The sequence below is a fragment of the Pinus tabuliformis genome, chromosome Q, assembly GCF_031772625.1.
Source record: "Pinus tabuliformis cultivar Carrire ecotype Pingquan chromosome Q, CPIR1, whole genome shotgun sequence".
In the NCBI taxonomy this organism is placed as follows: domain Eukaryota; kingdom Viridiplantae; phylum Streptophyta; class Pinopsida; order Pinales; family Pinaceae; genus Pinus; species Pinus tabuliformis.
The window spans coordinates 410689770-410711183 of record NC_142296.1 but is presented as its reverse complement, the minus strand read 5'-3'; the positions used below and the strand labels follow the sequence as shown (position 1 = coordinate 410711183).

At 37.2% G+C, this 21414-nt stretch overlaps 1 protein-coding gene across 1 annotated transcript in view; it reads left to right on the top strand.

The window, feature by feature from the left end:
- Positions 1-16188: 16188 nt before the first annotated feature.
- LOC149219928 (H/ACA ribonucleoprotein complex subunit 2-like protein) overlaps positions 16189-21414 on the top strand; it is a 37071-nt gene continuing 31845 nt past the window's right edge. Inside the window, exons 1-2 of the mRNA XM_089384556.1 lie at positions 16189-16638; positions 16727-16796. Of these exons, the coding sequence (XP_089240682.1) occupies positions 16500-16638; positions 16727-16796 (209 nt within the window). The 5' untranslated portion in view covers positions 16189-16499. The remainder of the gene's footprint in view (positions 16639-16726; positions 16797-21414) is intronic.

The window sequence follows — 21414 nt, the reverse complement described above, 5'->3', positions numbered from 1 at the left end:
ATATTCAATCACACTCCAATTATTCTCAGTTGGAGGATGGAGAATGTACAAAAGGGGATTCCTTTTAAATTCAACAAAGCATGGCTGGATGATTCAGAATATAATGACCTGGTACTCTCCCTTTGGTCTGATATGACTAATATAAGAGAAGAATCAACAATGAGATCTCTGGTTATAAAGCTCAACAGAATAAAATCAAGAACTAGAACATGGGAAAGAATAAAAAAACAACAACTGATTGTGGAATTACAGAACATCTCCCATGACATTTCTGATTTTGGTAAGACTATGGAGGGCAAAAACCTGACTCAAGAGGATCTGGATCATCTAAAATTGTTGGAAGAAAGGAAAAATGAGATCCTAAATATACAGGACATTACCTGGAGATTCAAGAGCAGAGCAACATGGTTGCACGAGGGAGAGTGTAACACAATTTTTTTTCACAAGTATGTAAATCACCCCAAGCATTTCAATGCAATTTGGCAGATTGAATCATCTGAGGGACATTTGAAACATACCACCCCTAAGATACAAGAAGAAGTAGTAAAATTTTTTGAACACTTCTACAAGGCCGGGGAGGATGTAGAATTTGATGATCAAATTTGGGCTCTTAACCTGTATCTAACTATGTTTGATGACTCTACAAATGATGAACTATATAGTCATGTCACCCTGGAAGAAATAACTCAGACACTGGGGTCCTTTGCCAAGGATAAAAGCTTGGGTTCGGATGCATGGGCAGTGGAATTATTTATACATTTCTTTGAGTTAATGGGAAAAATCCTCCTCGAGATTGTTGAAGAAGCCAAGACCGATGGAATGATCATGGGCGCCATCAAATCGACATTTTTAGCCCTCATCCCGAAGACATCTTCCCCAAAAGAAATTTGGATTCCAAGCCTATATCCTTGTGTAACATCCTATACAAGCTGATCTCTAAGGTTATTGCGAGGCATATTAACAAGGTTCTATCCTCACACATCTCTAGAGAACAATTTGGATTTCTAAGCAACCACCATATTCATGATGCAATTGCAGTTGCACAAGAGTGCACCCACTCTATCTATTTATGTAAGAAGGAGGTTGTGGTAATGAAAATCGACCTACACAGGGCTTTTGACTATGTGGATTAGTCATATATCAGGATTATTCTCTATAAGATTGGTCTCCATGCACAAAATGTGGAGTGGATCATGGCCTGCATTACTTCAACTTGTTTTGTTGTTCTGATCAACTGGCTCCCCTCATCCTTCTTTCGAGCTGGTCGAGTCCTCAGACAAGGGTGCTCTCTTTCCCCTCTTATATTTTTACTTGTCATGGATGGACTTAGTCTTAAAATTAAAGAAGCACAATCCTGTGGATTATTTCATGGCCTACATATTTCTAGATTGGTCAATATTACTCACTTGTTCTTTGTAGATGATATTTTAACCTTTGGCATTATCTCTAGAGCACAATGCTCTACTCTGCATTACATATTCTCTAAATATGGCAAAGCTTCTGGGCTCCAAACGAACAACAAAAAATCAACACTATACCTCTCTTCTGGCGACATATTGGAAATAAATTATATTGCAGGTATCTTTGGTGTTGTGACCACTTCCTTGCAGGATGGCCTTACCTATATGGGATATAATATCAACCCCAAAAACTACACGACAAAGGATTGGATTTGGTTGGTGGACAAGTACAAAAAGAAACTTGGCAACTGGACTCACAGATACCTCACCCTGGGAGGAAGATACATACTTGTATAGGCGGCACTACAACATATCTATGTTTTTTGGGCACATCTTTTCATGATCCCAAGAGCCATTGTCAACAAAATTACGTCCATTGTGACCAACTTTCTCTAGAGCGGCGTTGGGACTCCTACAAAACCACATCTTTGTAAATGGGCTGACTTGGCAATTCCTGAGGACTTTGGTGGTTCGGGATTCCTGGAAAATAGAACTTTCGAGCAAGCTCTGCTGATAAAATCCTTTCAGAGAGCTATAAATAGTCATGGGATTTGAAAGGACATCATACACACAAAATACTTAAGACAATATGATATGGAGGGTTTGTTCAGGAATAATATCACTTTCAGAACTAATGGGTCCTTAATTTGGAGAAGTCACATGAAAATTCTCCTCTGGTGGCGCATGAGGATGGAGTGGGAGTTTGGCAATGGCTGGAAAATTTTGATTGGTTCAAATAACATCAAAGGTATGAACAAAGAGAAGAACATACAGGGACACACATTGGACGTCATCAACATAAATGGATATATTTTTCTAGGCCAAGCAATAATAAGATATCAGAACGACTATCCTATATGGAAAGAAGCTACATACATGGGACTAGTAGGACAATGTGCCATTGAATGGAAAGAATTCACCACTACTCTAAGCCAGACTGGCCTATTACACAATGCCCATGGTAACAACATCGCATGGAGTGGGAAAATGTACAAACATACTCCCATTTTTGCTGAATCATATAGATTCTACATTAGACAGAGATACAATCTACAACAATCATCTTGGTTTTACATGGTATGGAAGCTGAAGATCCCACTAAAATTAATTTTATTTGCTTGGCTAGTATGGAAGAATAAAGTTCTAACATGGGACAACTTACTAAAAAGAGGTTTCCATGGTCCTGGTTTTTGCATCTTCTATATAAACTCCATAGAAACTGCAGAACATATTTTCTTCTCTTGTCCTTCAACTACATAGGTTTGGAGTAGTATCACTCATTTCCTCAACATTCCTCTTAACATGGCATCTAACTTAGAACACATCATGTCCCTTTGGTCTGATTACACAGTTAAGAACAAAGAGATGACCATATATATCATTTGGGAGATTTAGAATGCTCGGAATTATCATATATTTGAGGGACATCCTATTGATAACAACAGAATTTGTTTCAGAGCAATATCTTGGATGAATGCCATACCACAGGATACAAAACATAGAGGATCACATTGAAGGCAAGGAGTCCTTCGATTATAACACTACCTGCTGGATGGTTCGATGGCGCAACACAAATGGGATCGTGTGGGTGTGGAGCAATACTCAAAATGGATAACAATACACACTACTTCCTCTCTTGGAACGGTGGCCCTAGCACTAAAACCAGAGCATAAATCATTGCAATATGGGGATTACTCTGGTTTGTAAAAGAGAAACAACCGAACAACATCAACATCTATGGAGACTCCATATCTCTCATAGAAGGGATACATGGACTAACTGAATTTGAGTCGCCTCTATTAGCCGAATGGATCAACAGAATTAAACAAATGTTGGGCTCCCTCACATCCTACACCATAAAACATATATACAGGGATGCAAACAAGGAAGCAAATAAGTTGTCAAAAGAAGGTCTAGATGGGCAATATGGAGTCATGAACTACAAACTATTAGTGGACAAGCACATTAGAGAGGAAGGTGTGATCATCTTGCCATACCAACCCGATCTTGTTTCCTTTCTCTTTAACTTGCTTATTTATGATGAACTAAAAGTTGAATTCAATATTTTATCACTACTATTTTTGTTGTTTTGGAACATGCGATTTTGGATATGGACAACATTTTGTTGGGTTGGTAACTGGGTTGCTGGTATTAGCACATCATGATTGTAAGAGCATACATAATGTTTATTTTTAGATATATGTCCTCTGATTTTTATCTTCGAATATATGTACTAGACTTTACCTATATAATAAAACCAACGTTTTTTTCTTCTAAAAAAAATAAAAAGGACAATAAAAAGAGTTAAATGTACTAAGCAAACAAAAGCTATCCATTAAATTTAATTACTATGTTTAAAATAAACCTTATTTCCATGTAGCAAGCTACTAAACTACCATATTAATATTTAATTAGTCTTCTAGCGAAATAATTATGAGCCTAAAGGTATAGATATTTAAATTACATGACATAGGAACATAAATTCATGGTTGGAGCAAAGAAATAATCTCGGAGTAATGGCTTCCGTATTTGAAAATAACTTGTAGCCATGGAAAAGCAGACTTCAAATGCGTACCATATGGCAACATATAGATGTAAACATTTAATTTTGATACCGACGTAAGTACTTTTCATCTGCAAACCAATTAACACATTTGGCGTTATTGTGTTATTGCATGACTATCCTCGACAATAAGAAGTAAAAAATATCAACCATTTGGGTGAAAAAAAAAAATCTATGGTAAAAGTATAATTTTTTTAGTCAAAGTTAAATTAATGTACAATTAATGGCAAAAATGATGCGTTATACTTGTTGTGCATTAGGTATAATATGTTAAATATAAAATAAAATAAAATAAAACATAATATTCTCCAAACCATTATGGTAGAGATGTTGTAATGTCCTCTTTAAAATTTTCGGACTCCAATCCATGGTTTTTCCTATGGTATTCTTCTGTGATGTAGCCTATTTAAAGCCTAATAATTAAACTAGCCTAAATCCATCTTAACCCCAGATCTACCAAGTGCGGAGAGGGATCGAATCTCTTCACTCTAAAATAGTTTTGCACCTCAAAATATTTGATCCCCTAGACATTCAGTGGATTCAAAGTTAAGATGGATTCAATTATTTACTAATTATGCATGTTGGATAAAAAAAATGATTTTATAATTTATCATTAAAAGAAATAAAATATAATTTAATAATCTTAAAATCATAATAATGATCAACATACAATTAGTAAATAATCATCCCAAACATATTAAATGGAAATTATGAATTTAGTCATTTGAATTTCCATTCATAATTTCCATTTAATATGTTTGGGATGATTATTTATTAATTGTATGTTGATCATTATTATGATTTTAAGATTATTAAATTATATTTTATTTATTTTAATGATAAAGTATAAAATCATTCTTTTCACTGTTTTAGTCACAAAATGCATTTTATGTACAAATAAATAGTTCCTAAATAATATTTTCAATTTCATCCTTTTTTTTTTTGGGGTGAGAAACTATGTCTATATGGGTGCATATCATGTGATTAACCACTTAAGGGAATAACATGACCATGTTCACCATGTAATGAGGATAAGCCGTGGGGAGTTTTAAAAACCTATTAATATTTAGTTGAGACTAATTGTAAATGAGTGTGCACATCATATGGGTGTTGTCTATCAATTGTATGGCATTAAATTGAGCTATAATGTGGGAATGACCTTTCTTCAACAATTTCTTTATACACTGAGATATCATAATTGTAGAAGAGTTAGACTTGAGCCCCTTTACGATATGTGTTTGTCACTTAGCAAATCTCATGTGCAATTCTTAGACCTCCATGGTAACCGAGCCCAATGTTTCTAACCATTCTACTTTATGTACTACATCACAGTTGCCCATTATAATAACAAATATGTTGCATTTGAGTTGATTTTCATCAAGTTGAAGTTTCACCTTCTAAGTTCTCCATCATGAATCAATTTGATATCATAATCATCTGACCGTGCACTGCATGGACATAACAATGGCTTTCCTCTGCCACTTTCCTATGAATAAAATTGTGGGTCATACCCTAACCTACCTGCTTTGGAGTACTTAGGAGTTAATGCACAAGGACTACTTCTATCACCAAAGCCCGCTAGATAGTTGGTGGATAATTAATTACTATAAAATTTCCCTCTTTATTAAATAAGACACATTAGGCAATTGGTTCTCATTAATGACGGGACAATGAGTAGTTGCGAAGGCACTATTAAGGAAAGGGATTTTCGACATCAACGCAATTATCCACCACTCTCAAAATCAAGTTGTGCTACTAGAAGATATGTGGCATAAGTTCCATCAACCCACAATCCACCTCCTACCCCTTAACACCAAATGGTTAGAACATAGGGACATTATTAGTGAGGTCCCTTCTAAGGAGGGAGACTTTAGCATTAAAAAATACTTTCACGATCCTCATGTCCAACTTTTCATGACAACCACATGTGGCACATAAAGTTCAAAGTGAATATGTATAAGTTTGATGGGTCGAACCTCATAGGATGGGTTACCTAGATGTAACACTACTTTTCCTCCATGGTATTACTAATGACATGATGAAACTTAGAGTAGGGGTCTTGTAGTTGGCCAAGAATGATTGAAATTGTGGCAATGGTATAAGAAGTCCTATGTAGGATACATTGCTTGAAGTCAATTTGTGAAAGTTATACATGCTCTTTTTAATAGAGAGACACTCATTATTTTGGAAGGTTGATCAAGTTACACCAAACAAGCACAACAATAGTCTTTATCACACCTTTAAGTAATTATCAATTTGCACAGAGGACCAAACAATTTTTTTTTAATGGAATGTTTTATTAATAATCTCAAGGAAGATATTGGAGCACAAGTCATGATGCAGTGTTGAATGATTTTGTTGGAGGCATCTCAATGAGCACATGAAGCTTGTAAAGTGATAAATAAGCGAGCTAAAAGATCCTCTTTCACTCCCCCAACTCCCTCCTCCATGACACATGCTAAAAACCCCTCACCTTCTCATCCCTTGAAAGCCCATAAGTTGCACCCAAAAAATCTAGGAAAATGTCATTAGCTTAGATTTTTTTATAATTATGATACGAGGTATGTCCCAATACATAAATTAAAGAACAAAATTTATTTCAAAAAAAGGTATCCTCCCTTACCTAGTCAAAATACCTACTAGAGGAATACAATCTTGAGATCAATTGCATAGACAACATCCCTCCTCCTCACAAAGAACCAACCCCAAAAGCTCATGGGGAGCAACCCCTAATTTCACTCCATGCTTTATTCAATGTTTATACACCTTAAACCTTGAAGCTAATAAGTTATGTGTGTGTTTTTGTCTACATACATACATATTTGGAGGTCTATGTTTGTATGTGTGTGTGTGTGAGAGAGAGAAGGCAATGATATCAAATTGAAAGGGATTATCACATCCAACAAAGAAACATTAGAAGTTTTGATGTTTCTTTGTTGGATGATGACAAATTCTTTTCAGTTTGGTATTGTTGCTTTTTATGGATCTTAGTTCTTAACCTTTTAGACGTGACAACATATATTGGGTCAAGAGACTTTGTTCACTTTTATGTCTCGTTTTTTTATTATTAAAATGCAAAACATCAAGATTGTGGAAACATTTTTACGACATTATTTTTGTATCAATACTCATATCTTAGGGTTTTTTTTTGGCAATAGTGGTGATGTGAAGAACATCTTCATTACATAAATTTTGGTTCATATTGATAAGAAAAAAGTGATGAGTTTTTCCCAAGGAGAAAAAAAAGTCTTGAAGAAGCCTAATCACATGTTGATAAAAACACAAAATAATCGCGTGGGCCTTTACCCACCTATTCCAAAAGGAAGGAAGATTGTGATATTATGTTGGAAAACTTGTTGAGGGTCAAAGGCTACCAAAGCTTGACAATTATTTCTAGAGTATCAAGGGATGAAATCCTAGACCGACTATAGGGACCCAATGCATCAATGTGTCAAAGCAAGGCTGATAATTGGGAGGTGAAGAATAGAAAGAGACATAATAAAAAATATTGTTGAATAAATTGGTGAAGGGGAAGAACAAAAGACCTCAAAGAAATCCTCGAAAGATGTTGGAAAGACAAGATTGAGAAGAGTGACAAGAAGAAAAAGATTTCTTAAGAAATATGAGAGCAACTTAAGGGTGAGCCCGAGAAAGGGTGAACACATGAGTGAAATAAGACTCGACATTATGTAAATATAAGCAAGAGAGTCTGGCTACACCAATGAAATTAGAGAATTATTTAAGGAAACTGAGTTGGCTTGATTTGTCATGCACTACAATTCACAGTGAGGGGAATTGTCACATGCACACACATAAACATATCCTGGGTTTCATTGAAGTTTTGATGTTTCTTTGTTGGATGATGATAATTCTTCTCAGCTTGACATTGCTCCCTTTTTTGATCTTTTTTCTTAACATTTTGGATATCTAAGCATACTGGGCTTAGATACCTTATTCTAGTTTTGTGTAGTTACTTTGCTAGTAAAATGCAAAATGGTAGGAATATGGAAACACTATTACAATGACACACACACACACACATCAAATTTCATGTATCTAAGGCTTCTTTTGACAATGATGGTGATGTAAATAACATCTTCAAAATGTAAAATTTTGGTCCATTTTGATAATAAAAGTTACAAGTCTTTAGTGATGAGAAAAAAAGTATTGAATAATCCCAATACCACTTGTTGATGAAAACATAAGATAAGCATGTGGACCTTACCCCACTTTTTCCAAAAGGGAGGAATATTGTGATATTATGTTAGAAACTTGTTTAGGGTTAAAGGCTAGCAAAGCTTGATAGTTGTTTTGCAACATTAGGGAATCAATTCTCAGGCCTACCAAGGCCCAATGCATCAAGGTATTAGAGCAAGGTTAAATAGGATGATTTTGGATATCTAAGTATACTTGGTTTAGGTACCTTGTTATATTTTTGTGTAGTTAGTAAAATGCAAAATGCTAGGACTATGGAAACATTATTACAATTACACACACACACACACATCAAATTTCCTGTATCCAGGGCTTCTTTTGACAATGATGGTGATGCAAATAACATCTTAAAAATGTAAAATTTTGGTCCATGTTGATAATAAAATGTTACAAGTATTTAGTGATGAGAAAATAAGTATTGAATAAGCATAATATCACTTGTTGATGAAAACATAAGATAAGCATGTGGACCTTTACCCCACTTTTCCCAAAAGGAATGAATATTGTGATATTATGTTGGAAACTTCTTTAGGGTTAACAACTAGCAAAGCTTGATAGTTGTTTTTGCAACATTAGGGAACCAATTCTCAAGCCTAGCACGGCCTAATGCATCAAGGTACCAAAGCAAGGTTAAAGAGGATGTTTTTTCCACATTAAGTGACTACCTACTAACTATCTAGTGGGCCTTATTCAACAAAGTTGGCCTTATAGATTAATGAACTAACTACTATGTACCTAAAGTAGGGGTTATGGTAGGACCCTAATTGCAATGGTCAAGGCTATGTCTGCTTTGTAGGAAATATGACAAAGACATCAAACATTTATAGATGGACTACCCATATACTACGAAAGCGTGGAAGGAAGCATTGTCTCTAACTGGAGGATTTGGTAAGTGGAAGGTCCATCCCTGATTGATGGACTAAAACAATCATTGATGACCCATTTTGAATGACCACAAACCATTAACATGTGTGGTGGCATGGGAAATATAGAATACCATAAATGTCATTATTTTAGGGTATTTCCCTTCCCCCTTTTAATGTTTTCCATAAATTAACTATGTTTATGAAGATATAAAAGTCCCTAAAAATAAAATAAATATTCAAAACCTAAGCCTCAAAAAATTAACAAATTTAGAAGTTGAGCTTTCTTTTTATGGACTAAGTTAGGTTAACCTAGGGCTTTGTGGTGCTAGTAGGATATTACATAAGTTTTATCAATGGTACTTCAAGCGTATGTTAGGAAATGTCACAAAAAATGGAAAGGGAACTTGATACTAGACAACAAACTACATAATCAATTGGGATGCCATCATTTAAGGCATATATAGTTACAACCCTCTCTTTCTTGATTAATTGAGCCATTAAGACAACCAATTTTCTATTTGTGATTTCCACAAGGAAACCCAACAAATTTTGAAACAATTGAAAGGAACCTCAAATTGGTCTAAGATAGGGACAAATGCGAATAAGATCAACACTGTGGTTAATTTGTTAGCAAATGGGTTTCTTGAGACTACAACCTTATAAGCGAAAATGCTCAAATGTAAGGAGGCAAAGAAATTGGCCCTAGTTACTACGGGCCTTATAAAATATTGGCAATAGTGGGCCAGGTTGCATATAATTTGGAGCAACTTGAAAAAATTGAAATCAATAATAGACTCACAAGGATCAACCATCATAAAATTGAAAAAACTTTTGGAAAAAATGGAATGACTTTTTTTTCCGGGGAAAAAAGCAACTTTTTATTAGTGAAATAAAAGTTTTGTTCCAGTAGTTCATAAGCCGCACAGGGCTTAAATGTGCAGATACAGCTCAACCCGCGGGGAGCTATTTTTCGAGTTTGATACCTGATACATTCATCCTCCAAGAGGAGGATATAAAAACAAATTTATACAGGAAATTTCAAAAAAATTTGGAGTCTCCAACATGGAAAGACATAAATCCTGTGAAAGCAGTGAGAAATAGTCCTCCATCACTGTGTTACATATACAAAATTTGATATTCAAAAGTGGAGAAAACTGAAATATGTTCCGAGAGTAAATGCCGAGTGAGATAGCCGAGAGTATATGCCGAGAGATCAGAGCTGACCCCGAGAAATATTTGCCGAGAGACAGTATATAAGAAAAAAGTATATGAGTGTGAACAGCAAAAATTTAGTAAAACTGGAGAAATGCCGACAAAAAAGGGCGGAAAAAGCTGACTGTTGATAGAGCTACTGAACATATGGAGGCTGGTTTGATCTGACAGACTGCCCCTGTAAAATTTCTTCTATCTCCCAGCTGTCCTGATCCTGTAGTAAACCTGCCTTAGATAGCTGATCGGCTTCTTCGTTTCTTTCCCTGTAAATATGACATAGTGAGAACCTGTTAAAGAGAGTCAACAATAAAGCAACAATGCAGTGGAAGTAAACCGATAGAGTCCTAGGAAGAAGTGGAAATGGTTTAAACACACAACTCCCAACCTACAACATCTCAACACAATGTTGCAAATGAAGGCCAAACCAATCTATAAAATTATAACTCAAGAGTTGAGAATTGTTGTTCTAACTCAGGTATCAAACCCCTAAAAGGGAGAAAATGAGTTTGTTCATTTCTAGTCTACATCCAAATATAAGAGCTAATGTGAGACCCTGAAACTTGTAAAGAGGCACTGAAAGTTGCAAATTATCTTATTAGAGAAAAGATATTGAATTGCTCAGGATGTTGAGTGGTTCAACTAAGAGTTAAAGGAATATCATGAGACTTAAGAAAACACTAAAACAAATGGTCGAAGGTACCTCATCAAGGTTGAAACAATAATTAAAGGAGAAAAATCAAAAGAACCATAAGAGAAAAGCAAAGTACAATGGCCTTTCAATGAATATGGCAATTATATTTACCATAAGAGGCACTTAATTTCATGTTGCAGTTGGTACAACCCCTAAGGCAACCCAAGTTATGTGAGAAAAAGAGAAGTGGAAGAAAAAGTAGGAGCCTCAACAATAACAAATAGTGTATCGAGCCTAGGCCTATCCTCTTCGTCCTATCCCTTCCCTGCCTCCCTTGGATCAATCTACTTTCTATACCATGAAAGAAGATGACCAAACAATATCAAGTTGAGAATCAACATCCACAAATCTTCCTTGTGGTGAGCATTTTACTAAGTGTTTATTTTGTAGTTCTACCAAGGGGCATTGTTTGTGGCCTTGACACACATGATAGTAGAAATTGTCCCATCAAAAAGACGAGATTCAAAATATGTAACCTAATAAGTAGAGATGATTCCCTAGGGTAACAAAGAAGCACATATAGCTAAAAGAAGACACCCTGAATGATACGAACATATAGCTAAAAGAAAACACCCTGAATGATACGACAAGGAAAGAGATATTTGTATCGAAGACACAACGAAATACTTTATTGGTGAACTTGAAGATTATGAAGCTCAAAAGCAACTGGTTGAAACAACCCTACAGGGAATTTTCATATCAAGAAGACATTTATCAAGTGGTTTAAAAATCAGGGGTCTAGAGAGTACCCAATAAAATTGGAGATATTAACCTAAGATGGGAAAAAACCAAGTTGGAGAAAGAGTTTCGTGGCGTCAAGTAGTGTGGAAGTTGTAGTGCCCTTTACCTCTACTAAAGTCGACAAAAAAATTCTAACATGGGAAAACTATCAGAAAAGGAACATGCAGTGTTTAGGGAGATCCACTCTGTAAAGGCAATGTGGAAACTAATGATCGCTTGTTTGTTTCTTTTGATTTCTTTAAAGTAGCATGGGTTGAAGTGCTTCAAATAATTTTAAAACAATTACAAGTGGGAGCATAGGACTTTGCTAGATTGCTTTCGTACTTGGATTGAGACATGTATGAAAAATATTTTAGGGCTTTAGCATGTTATGTGTTTGGGGTATTTGGACCTCAAGGAACAAAATCATATTCCAAGGAGCAGAGTTTAGTTCAACACAAATAGCTTATCAAATTAGGAGTGAATGCGATGGTAGTTGGAATCCATTGAAAGATTTTTTTCTAAAACTAAAAAGGAATCTTTTATAAGCTATGATTAGGCCTGAGCCTTTTTTGATGGAGCCTACCATGGTTGTCTAGGTGTTTGTGGGGCTGATATTGTGTTGTTTTTCAATTAATCTCATTTTTTCAATCTGAAACTAGTTGCTGGAAATGGTACACATAATAGAGCTAAGCTATTTGCAATGTGGCTCCTCCGTAAAACATTAACAACTAAAGGTTGAAAAAATTGCGAGTCTTCAGAGATTCCAAACTAATGGTGAACCAGGAAAAAAATGAATACAAAATTGACAATTTGCCCTTAAAACTATAATGCCCCAAGTGTAGGTGGTTAAGAGGTCTTTTGATGAAGTTACCTTTTTCATTTTTGTTGAGAATTCAACTCGCTAGTTGATCATTTATCTAAAAAATCTACTTCTTACGCAGGAAGGTCTCATTTATGAGCAGGGGATCAAGGAATGTTTACAAGTCTAAGTTTTTGAGACAATCCTATACTGATACATAGCCACTTTTCTAGTTGAAGTTCATTCAAAAAATCTGTTTTTCTTTATTGTTTATGTATTAGAGCCTTCGGGCAAACAATGCAATGTCTGAGTCGTTTTTTTGAAGGCTATCTTCTAGGAGCCTCTCATGAATGTAATAAGTAGTAATAGTAGTGTAGGAAAAAAAGGTTTACAAAGATAATCTTACAATTTTTTAAACGATAAGAAAAAACTCTAACAAATTTGAGGTCCTTTCCTACAAGAATCGGTAAATTAACTAATGCAAAAAAACATTAAACAAAGATTTAAACATTAAACATAGTCATGAAAATACCATAACTAAGGGGCAAATAAATTCAACTGACCGTAAAGAAGGACGGGGTGAATTTACACTTACAGTAAAGCACATGGGTTGGCCAGAGATTTGATAGTTCGAAGCAAGCGTTTAAGCTCCAGTTGGAGTAGCTAAGAAGAAACCTACTTCTTGTTTAAATTAAGAACAAAACAACAAAATGGGCTTTTCTATTTGGTTGCCTATTATGGTGCCTCTTGCTGTGCTTCTAAAAACTGTTATAGATGTATATTACAACCACAATCACGATGCTCATTCTCCACAATCCAAACAAAAATGAATTGCGTTCCGTTCCAGTTTCTTTTTAAGCTTTTTCGGTCGACATTGTTGCACGAATTTGCTCCCCCGACGTAGAAGGAACATGGTCGAGCAAGTGTTGATGGTGGATCAACATTTCAGATAAACAATTATATTGCCCATCATTGAGGGCGCGACAATATTGCCAGAGGCAAAAAAATGGTTTCAATGGTGGTCACGTCATAGTGGAAGCACCAGGGTTTCCTCCACAAGGGTTTATAGTGCCCTAATCGAGAATGCTAGCTGGTTTTGGTGGTCGTCGAGTCTTGGTAGATGCGTGTGAGCTGCTTTTAGCGAAGGCAGAGGCCTCGACAAAATATTCGATGACAATTATGTGATAAAGAGACACGGTATAGCAATTCCTCATAATCTCCTAGAAAGAATGACTACTTTGTTATGCTCCAATGCACATGTCATTATATTATGTGTAATCTGCTATAACACCTTCAAATTATAAATCTGTTCATGGAAGACTTTGAATCCAAAGCCTTATCTTCAGCTATGTTTAAACCTAAGCTCTGGAAAAGATTTGTCGATGACACATGTTCCATATGGCAACATAGACTTGAGAAGTTAGATCATTTTTTCGAGCATCTTAATAATCAGTCCGACTCCATAAAGTTCACCATGGAGCGAGAAGTTGAGGGTTACCTTCCTTTCCTTGATGTCCTCATTTCAAGGAAAGCTGATGGATCTTTCTCCCATCAGGTGTATCGTACAAAGACTCATACTAAGCAGTATCTTCATGCGAATTCCCATCATTTTCCTGCTCAGAAGATAGGTTTTCTCAGTGCGTTAGCCACTCGTGCACTTCGAATTTCAGATGAAGACCACCTTTCTGATGAAAAGTCCCATCTCCTTAATGTCTTTGTCCAGAATGGTTATAGTAGGCACTAGGGTGTCAAAGCTTTCCTCAAAGCTAAGAAAGTTCCTAAGGTTAAGACTGACACTACTGATCGTCTTGCAGGAGTTCACCTCCCCTTCATCCAAGGGACGACTGACAAGATTGCGAGAATCCTGAAGAAGCATAATGTTCCCTCAACCTTTAGACCCCTCAACACCATTAAGAGCTCCCTAATGTCTGTTAAAGACCATGTGAACCCTGTGGACTTGAAAGGTGTTTATGTTATCCCGTGTTCATATGGTACCTCATACATTGGCGAAACAGGTTGGTCTATTAACCAAAGGATTAAGGAACACACTGTTGATATCAAGCATGGGAGGCCCAAATCTTCTGCCTTGGCGGAACATGCAGTGAAGACCAAGCATCATATATGCATTGAGGAGGCTAAGGTCATCGCAAAAATCTCCCATTTTCATCATCGGAAGTTTAGGGAAGCCATTGAAATTGAGAGGTATTCTAATAATATTAATAGGGATGACGGCTGGAAGATTAGCAACTGTTGGATTCCCGCCCTCTCCTCTTAGTTTTTTCTCCTCTTTGTATAAGTCTTTTTCTTAGTCCCCCTTATTTATCCTTCCTTTCATTATTAGAGAGTATTAGTCTCTCTGTTTATTTAATGATTAATTTTTATTTTATTTATGCATTTATTATTAGTAATCGTTTATTTATTGCTATTACTATTACCGATTTTTAATAATAAGAATAATATTATTATTTTTCATCTTCACTAATTAATATATATATATATATATATTTATTTATCACCCTTTTTTATTTTATTTTTATTCCCTTGTTAAAATTAAACAATTGATTAATTAATTACTTAATTAATTATATATATATATATATATATTTATTTTAACACCTTCTCTTTTATTTTTTCCCTTGTTAATAATGTATTTATTTATTTAATTTTTTACACCCTTAATATATATTTATATATTCATTTTTTTTTACACCTTTTATTTTATTTTCATTCCATTGTTAAAAATAAATTATTGATTAATTAATTACTTAATAAAATAATTTGACTATTACTTTTTAATGAACACCTCCTCTTTTATTGTTATTCCTTGTTGTTGTTGTTTTTTTTTTCACTCTTTATATTTATTTATTTATTGATTTAGTTATTTTATTTTTTAAGTTATTCATTTTAATCTTTATTTTTCCAATTCATTACCATATAAACAATTATTTAATAACACGACAATAACGCATAATTAAATTAGTTAATCAAGTAAATAAATAATTAAACAAATTAGAATTACCTACCCTAGTCAAATATAGCCGTTTGGTTATAAAAAAAATAAAAAAAATTAAATACATAAATAAATAGTTTAAATATATTAATTTCTTTCCTTGGTCAAATTTAACCGTTTCCCTCTCGCTGTTAGGATGCGTGTAGTCTAATGAGGCAGAGGAGTTGCCTGGAAAGTTATGAAAATTCAGGTTATATTTAAAGAAAATGAAGGATTTTTGTTAATCCAAGTTATAGTTGTTAAACTTCAAAATTTTAGGTGTCTTAAACGTTTGGTGCTAAATCCATTTCCACCATCAAAAACACGATTCAAACACTGTCTCTACAAGAATTTTTGAAATTTTTTTACCCAGATTCCGGTCACTTTTGGCTGTTTGGGCAATTCCTCCGCTTGTTAGAGGACTCCATTAGGATGACCTATCTTTCTATTTAACCTTCTTCTGAGATCTCTCTTCAGCTTGCTTTGAAGATGAACCAAACGGGTCGACCAAATATCAACAATGTGATTTTTTCGGAAAATCTACATTAATTAATCAATAAAATAGTTGAAAAATATTTCATATATATATATATATATTTGCAAAGTTAAGCGTTGTATAAGGAGTTGGTCAAAGCTGAACTAATTGAAACCAAAGAGGCAAATGGATCCTCTCCCTTGGGAAGGATTAATAACAATAAAACATTGGATCTTGAAGTGAAGTGAGGCGAGTAATTAGTGATCATGGTGTTTGCTTCCTAATCTATTCCGGAATTAAAGTACAATATATCAAAGCTGGTTCTCTTTCTTTACCAGGGTTTTGTGAGGGTTTTGGAGTGACCGGCGCGGGCGGATTAAGCAGCGAAGCAGTGGCCGAACAGAATCCAATCACACCGAATATTTAACGCGAGATCTGAAAATATCCTTGGGCGTGTATATATTTGTATACAGAGGCTGTGAAAGTACTCGTTGATTTATCTGATAATGACAATAAAAATGGGTAGCGATGCAGAGAAGGAGAAGGCGTCGAAGGAGAAGCGTAAGATGATGATGTTGTCGCCTATCGCTCGCCCTCTCGCGGGGAAGAAGCTCTGCAAGAGAACCCTCAAACTCGTTCGACGCGGTTAAATGCCTCCCTCTATCAATTTGTTTCGCTTCATTTTACACACATTTCCATTTGTACGTGTGTTCATGGGGTTCATGGTTTTCAGCTTCTGAGGCCAAGTGTTTGAAGCGCGGGGTCAAAGAAGTGGTGAAGTCCATCAGGCGGGGAAATAAAGGGTATTCTTCTTCTCTGCTTTTGAACTGACATTTCTTTTATTGGATCCCTTGCCAGAGTTATGTGTCTAAAGCTCTGCTCCAATAACTGACTCTGTCTTCGACCAGGATGCCGTTGTGGTATTCAAATTACAGAGGTAAAACTCAGAGTAGCGTTCTCAAGATTAGAAAGTGTTCTAGGGATTTCAATTATGGGGATCAGTCTCATATATTAGTTACTGGCAACTGTACATTATGTATATTTTTGCGGAAGTTACCTCCAGAAACATGCCTAAGACAGTCGGATTGGGGCTGCACGGCATAATAGAATTGTCGAGCTTAGGTGCCGGGTCTGACTCAAGGTAGTCGGGGCTGCCCCGGCATAATACTGTTTTCCTTAAGCTTGGGTGCCGGGTCGGAGGGTTATCTATTATTCCAAAGTCAGTTACCCAGACTCAGCTCTTTTTGACATGCCATATGGGCGGTGTAGGCCACGGTGAAAACGGAACCCTGGTGGGTGGCTTAGTACTCTCTCGGCCTCAGTAGTGAACCAAACCTCTGTTGGGCATGCACTTTTAAACTATGGGTAATACGAGAGTGGTTTTTTTACCTACCTATCTGTGTGCCTATTTTGTGGCATTACCCCTTACATCATCCAGTAATATAATAACTACCTTACAGAGTAGTATGAAGTCACTGCAGCTGTGGCAGGATCATGTCTAGTCTCATAGGAATATTGGCTTAGGAGGCTGCTTGCATGATATCTACCATCCTCTAGGAAGTCGAGCATCATTAGGGAATACAATCTGTGAAGAAGACAATTTCGTGCAACGTCTAAGGCTATACACAGCGGATAACAAATTTACAGTGGAATTTCTGCCCAATTCCCTATAGTGGAAGTTAGCATGGATGAGCATGTAGAAATTTTTGTTTTCTCACCCCGGTTTTCAGTTTCACCTTATTTTTCCCATGTAGTTAAATGCCCTTTCTCATAACCATACATTTAACAAGCTGAAAAAATAAATATTGCTGAAAACACAAATTCTGGAAATTTTACAGAATGCTGGAAATTGCAGAAATAAAAATCAGCGGTAATAAACAGCCATTAAAACACATTTAAACACTGAGATTTTTGGTCAATGTGACCCTGGAAAAACCCCCTACAACTCTTGGGGAAAACCAGTTCGAGAGCTCTTCTTTATTTCTGAAAATGCTTTTTTCACAGTGAGAAATATTCAGCAAAAAATCAGCAAACAAATTTACAACTTATCTATTTTCCCATGCCTCACAGCAAACTGGAAATTATAGCAAACAGGACATCAATAAATGCCGTATGGCCTCCTCGATTTTCGTGCCCACTTTCAACATTAAATGTTGCTGTACGGCCAACATTAAATGCGCTGTACGGACTACAATAAATGCGCTGTACGGCCTGCAATAAATGCACTGTACGGCCCTCGTTTTGCGTGCAGAAAAATAAGCAAACTGCTCCTCGATTTTTGTGCAAACCACTCCTTGAAAATCGTGCCAAAATCTGTCTTTCACTGTGTGCTGAACCAGCTGTACAAATCTGCTCAATTGCTGCCTTGGAATGTGTGCCAAGCTGCTGTCTCCTTCTCCTCCCTATTCAGAAATTTCTCTTGCTCTCCTTCTCCCAATCTGCTCATGAAAGAATGAATGACCTTTTCCTCCTTTAATCTAACCCCAAGTGACTTTTGGGTGATCCAAGTGATTTTTGGGTGATCCCTAAATCCAATGGCTGAAATAGATTGAGATCTAAGGCTGAGATTAAAGGATCATTTAAATCTCACTTTTTATTTTTTAGTTCACCCCACTTTAATAAAGACCCACTTAGTCATTTATTTCCAAAGTCACTTTTCCTTTCTAATTTTTCATTGACTTTATAAAAGTCACTTTAAAATTAGACTTAGTAACTTTATCACTTAAAGTCACTTTTAAATTAGATTTAACTTTATAAAAAAAATTACAAAGTCACTTTAGGAGAAAAATTAAATTCTTTTGGACACTTTTCCCTAGGCCAAAGATCAAAGCCTTAGGGAACCACCTGTCCTCTGGTACCAAATTTCAACACTCCCTCTTACCGAGGAAGGTGTTCCTCACCACACCCATCTTGTCTCTGAAGTAGACATGCTTGCCCCATGGTAAGGCTTTGGTAAGAATATCTGCAACCTGCTCATCAGTGGAAATATACTCAAGCTTCACAGCTCCCTTCTAAACATAGTCTCTGATGAAATGATATCTGATCCCGATATGCTTTGACCTGTCATGAAATACTGGATTCTCCGTGAGTTTAATGCAACTCTGATTATCACAGTAAATCACTGAAGGTCTCAACGGCTTTGGTAAGAATATCTGCAACCTGCTCATCAGTGGAAATATACTCAAGCTTCACAGCTCCCTTCTAAACATAGTCTCTGATGAAATGATATCTGATCCCGATATGCTTTGACCTGTCATGAAATACTGGATTCTCCGTGAGTTTAATGCAACTCTGATTATCACAGTAAATCACTGAAGGTCTCAACGGCTGACCAAATAAGCCAAACAACATCTTGCGAAGCCAAATGGCCTCACAACTAGCTAGACTGGCTGCCATATACTCTGCCGCCGCTGAACTCAGTGCTACTGACTGCTGCTTCCGGCTGAACCATGACACTACTGCTGAACCCAACTCAAAACAGCACCCTGAAGTGCTCTTCCTATCGGAAGCACAACCTGCCCAATCAGAATCAGTGTATCCTGCCAATCTCACTCCATCTCCCTGCCTATAGTCCAGACCATAATCCACTGTCCCCTGCAAGTACCGCAAAATGTGTTTTGCGGCCACCCAGTGAACCTTCCTAGGCTCACACATAAACTGACTCATCGTGTTGATTGCAAAATAGATATCTGGTCTAGTGTTGACCAAATACATCACGGAACCAATCATCTGCCTGTACAATGTGGGATCCACCAACTCGGAATCCGAAGCATGAAGCTTCTTCCAGTTGGTGATCATCGGCGTCGACATGGGTCTACAATCCTCCATGTGGAATCTGCTAAGGATGTCCACAATATACTTCCCCTGCTCCAAGAAGAAATGCCCCTCCTTCTGTCACACCTCCAAACCCAAAAAGTAATGCATCAAGCCGATGTCCTTCATCTCAAACTCCGTCGCAAGATCTCTCTTGCAGTGCTCTATGAGTCTCTTTGCACTTGTAATGACCAAGTCATCCACATACAGCACTAGAATGAGAGGCTCCTCACCTATCACAATAAAGTAAAGGTTCGGATTTGCCTCACTCTTTGTGAAACCCATCCCCTGCAAGTATGTATCTATCCTGGAGTACCAAGCTCTGGGAGCTTGTTTCAGGCCATAAAGGGCCTTCTTCAGTCTGCACACATGGGACTCCTTCCCATGCACCTCAAAGCCCTGTGGTTGCTCAATGTACACCTCCTCCTGTATGAAGCCATTGAGAAATGCGGTCTTCACATCCATCTGGTGGATCTTCCAACCCATCTCTGCTGCTATCGATATAATGGAGTGGATCGAAGTATATCGAGCCACGGGAGCGAAGATCTCCTCATAATCAACTCCCTCTACCTGGGAGAACCCTCTAGCCACAAACTTTGCTTTGAATTTCTCAATGCTGCCATCTGCAGCATGCTTTACCTTGTAAAGCCATCTGGAAGTAACCACGGATTTGCCCTCAGGCCTCAGCACCACCTCCCAAACATCATTCTTCATGATAGAAGAATACTCCTCCTGCATGGCCTCTCTCCAGACCTGCTGGCTAGCTGCCTCCTCATAGCTAGAAGGCTCAGAGTTAAGGATGCTGGTAACCATCGCCATATAGCTACAAAACCTCTCAGGTGGTCTACTCTCTCTGACCGGCCTCTTCGGCTCAGCAACAGATGTGGCATCTCTCAAGGTGTCCTGAAGCCACTTGGGCTTCCTCTTCCCTGAGCGCACTTCTCCCACCGGAGAATGAAACTCCTCCTCATCATCATCAGGAGCCTGAACTCCTGACTGTCTGTCTGCTGTCCTCCTGCCTGCACCTGAACCTGTAGAAGCTGAGGTACCGTGTGAACTGTCCATCAGTGGACTCCCTAGTGAACTGCTCTGCATGCTGCCCGAAGCACCACCCCTCTGGCTCGGCGAGCCACTGCTCACTGACGGACCTGACATCCTCATAGATATACCTCCGGATCCTTCTGATCCCTGCCCACTGGATCCCTGCGACTGACTCAACTGCTGCTGAGGTTCTAGCTGATCCAGATACTCTAACTCTCGTGACCTCCTAAAGGCCCTGTCCTCCTCGAACTTCACATTCCGTCTGGCAACAACTCTCCTCTGTGCAGGAATGTAAATCCGAAAGGCTTTTGAGGTCTCACTGTACCCCACAAAGATACCCTTCTCTGCGGTGGGCTCTAGTTTGGTCCTCTTCTCCTTGGGTATATAGGAGTATGTAATGCATCCAAAGATATGAAGATGACCAATATCAGGCTTCTTCCCAGAGAAAGCCTCCTCCGGAGTCATGTGCCCCAAGGCACGATGCGGACTCCTGTTCTGCAAGTAAACAGCTGTGTTGCAGGCCTTTGCCCACAAGAACAATGGCAACCCCTGATCATGTAACATGGC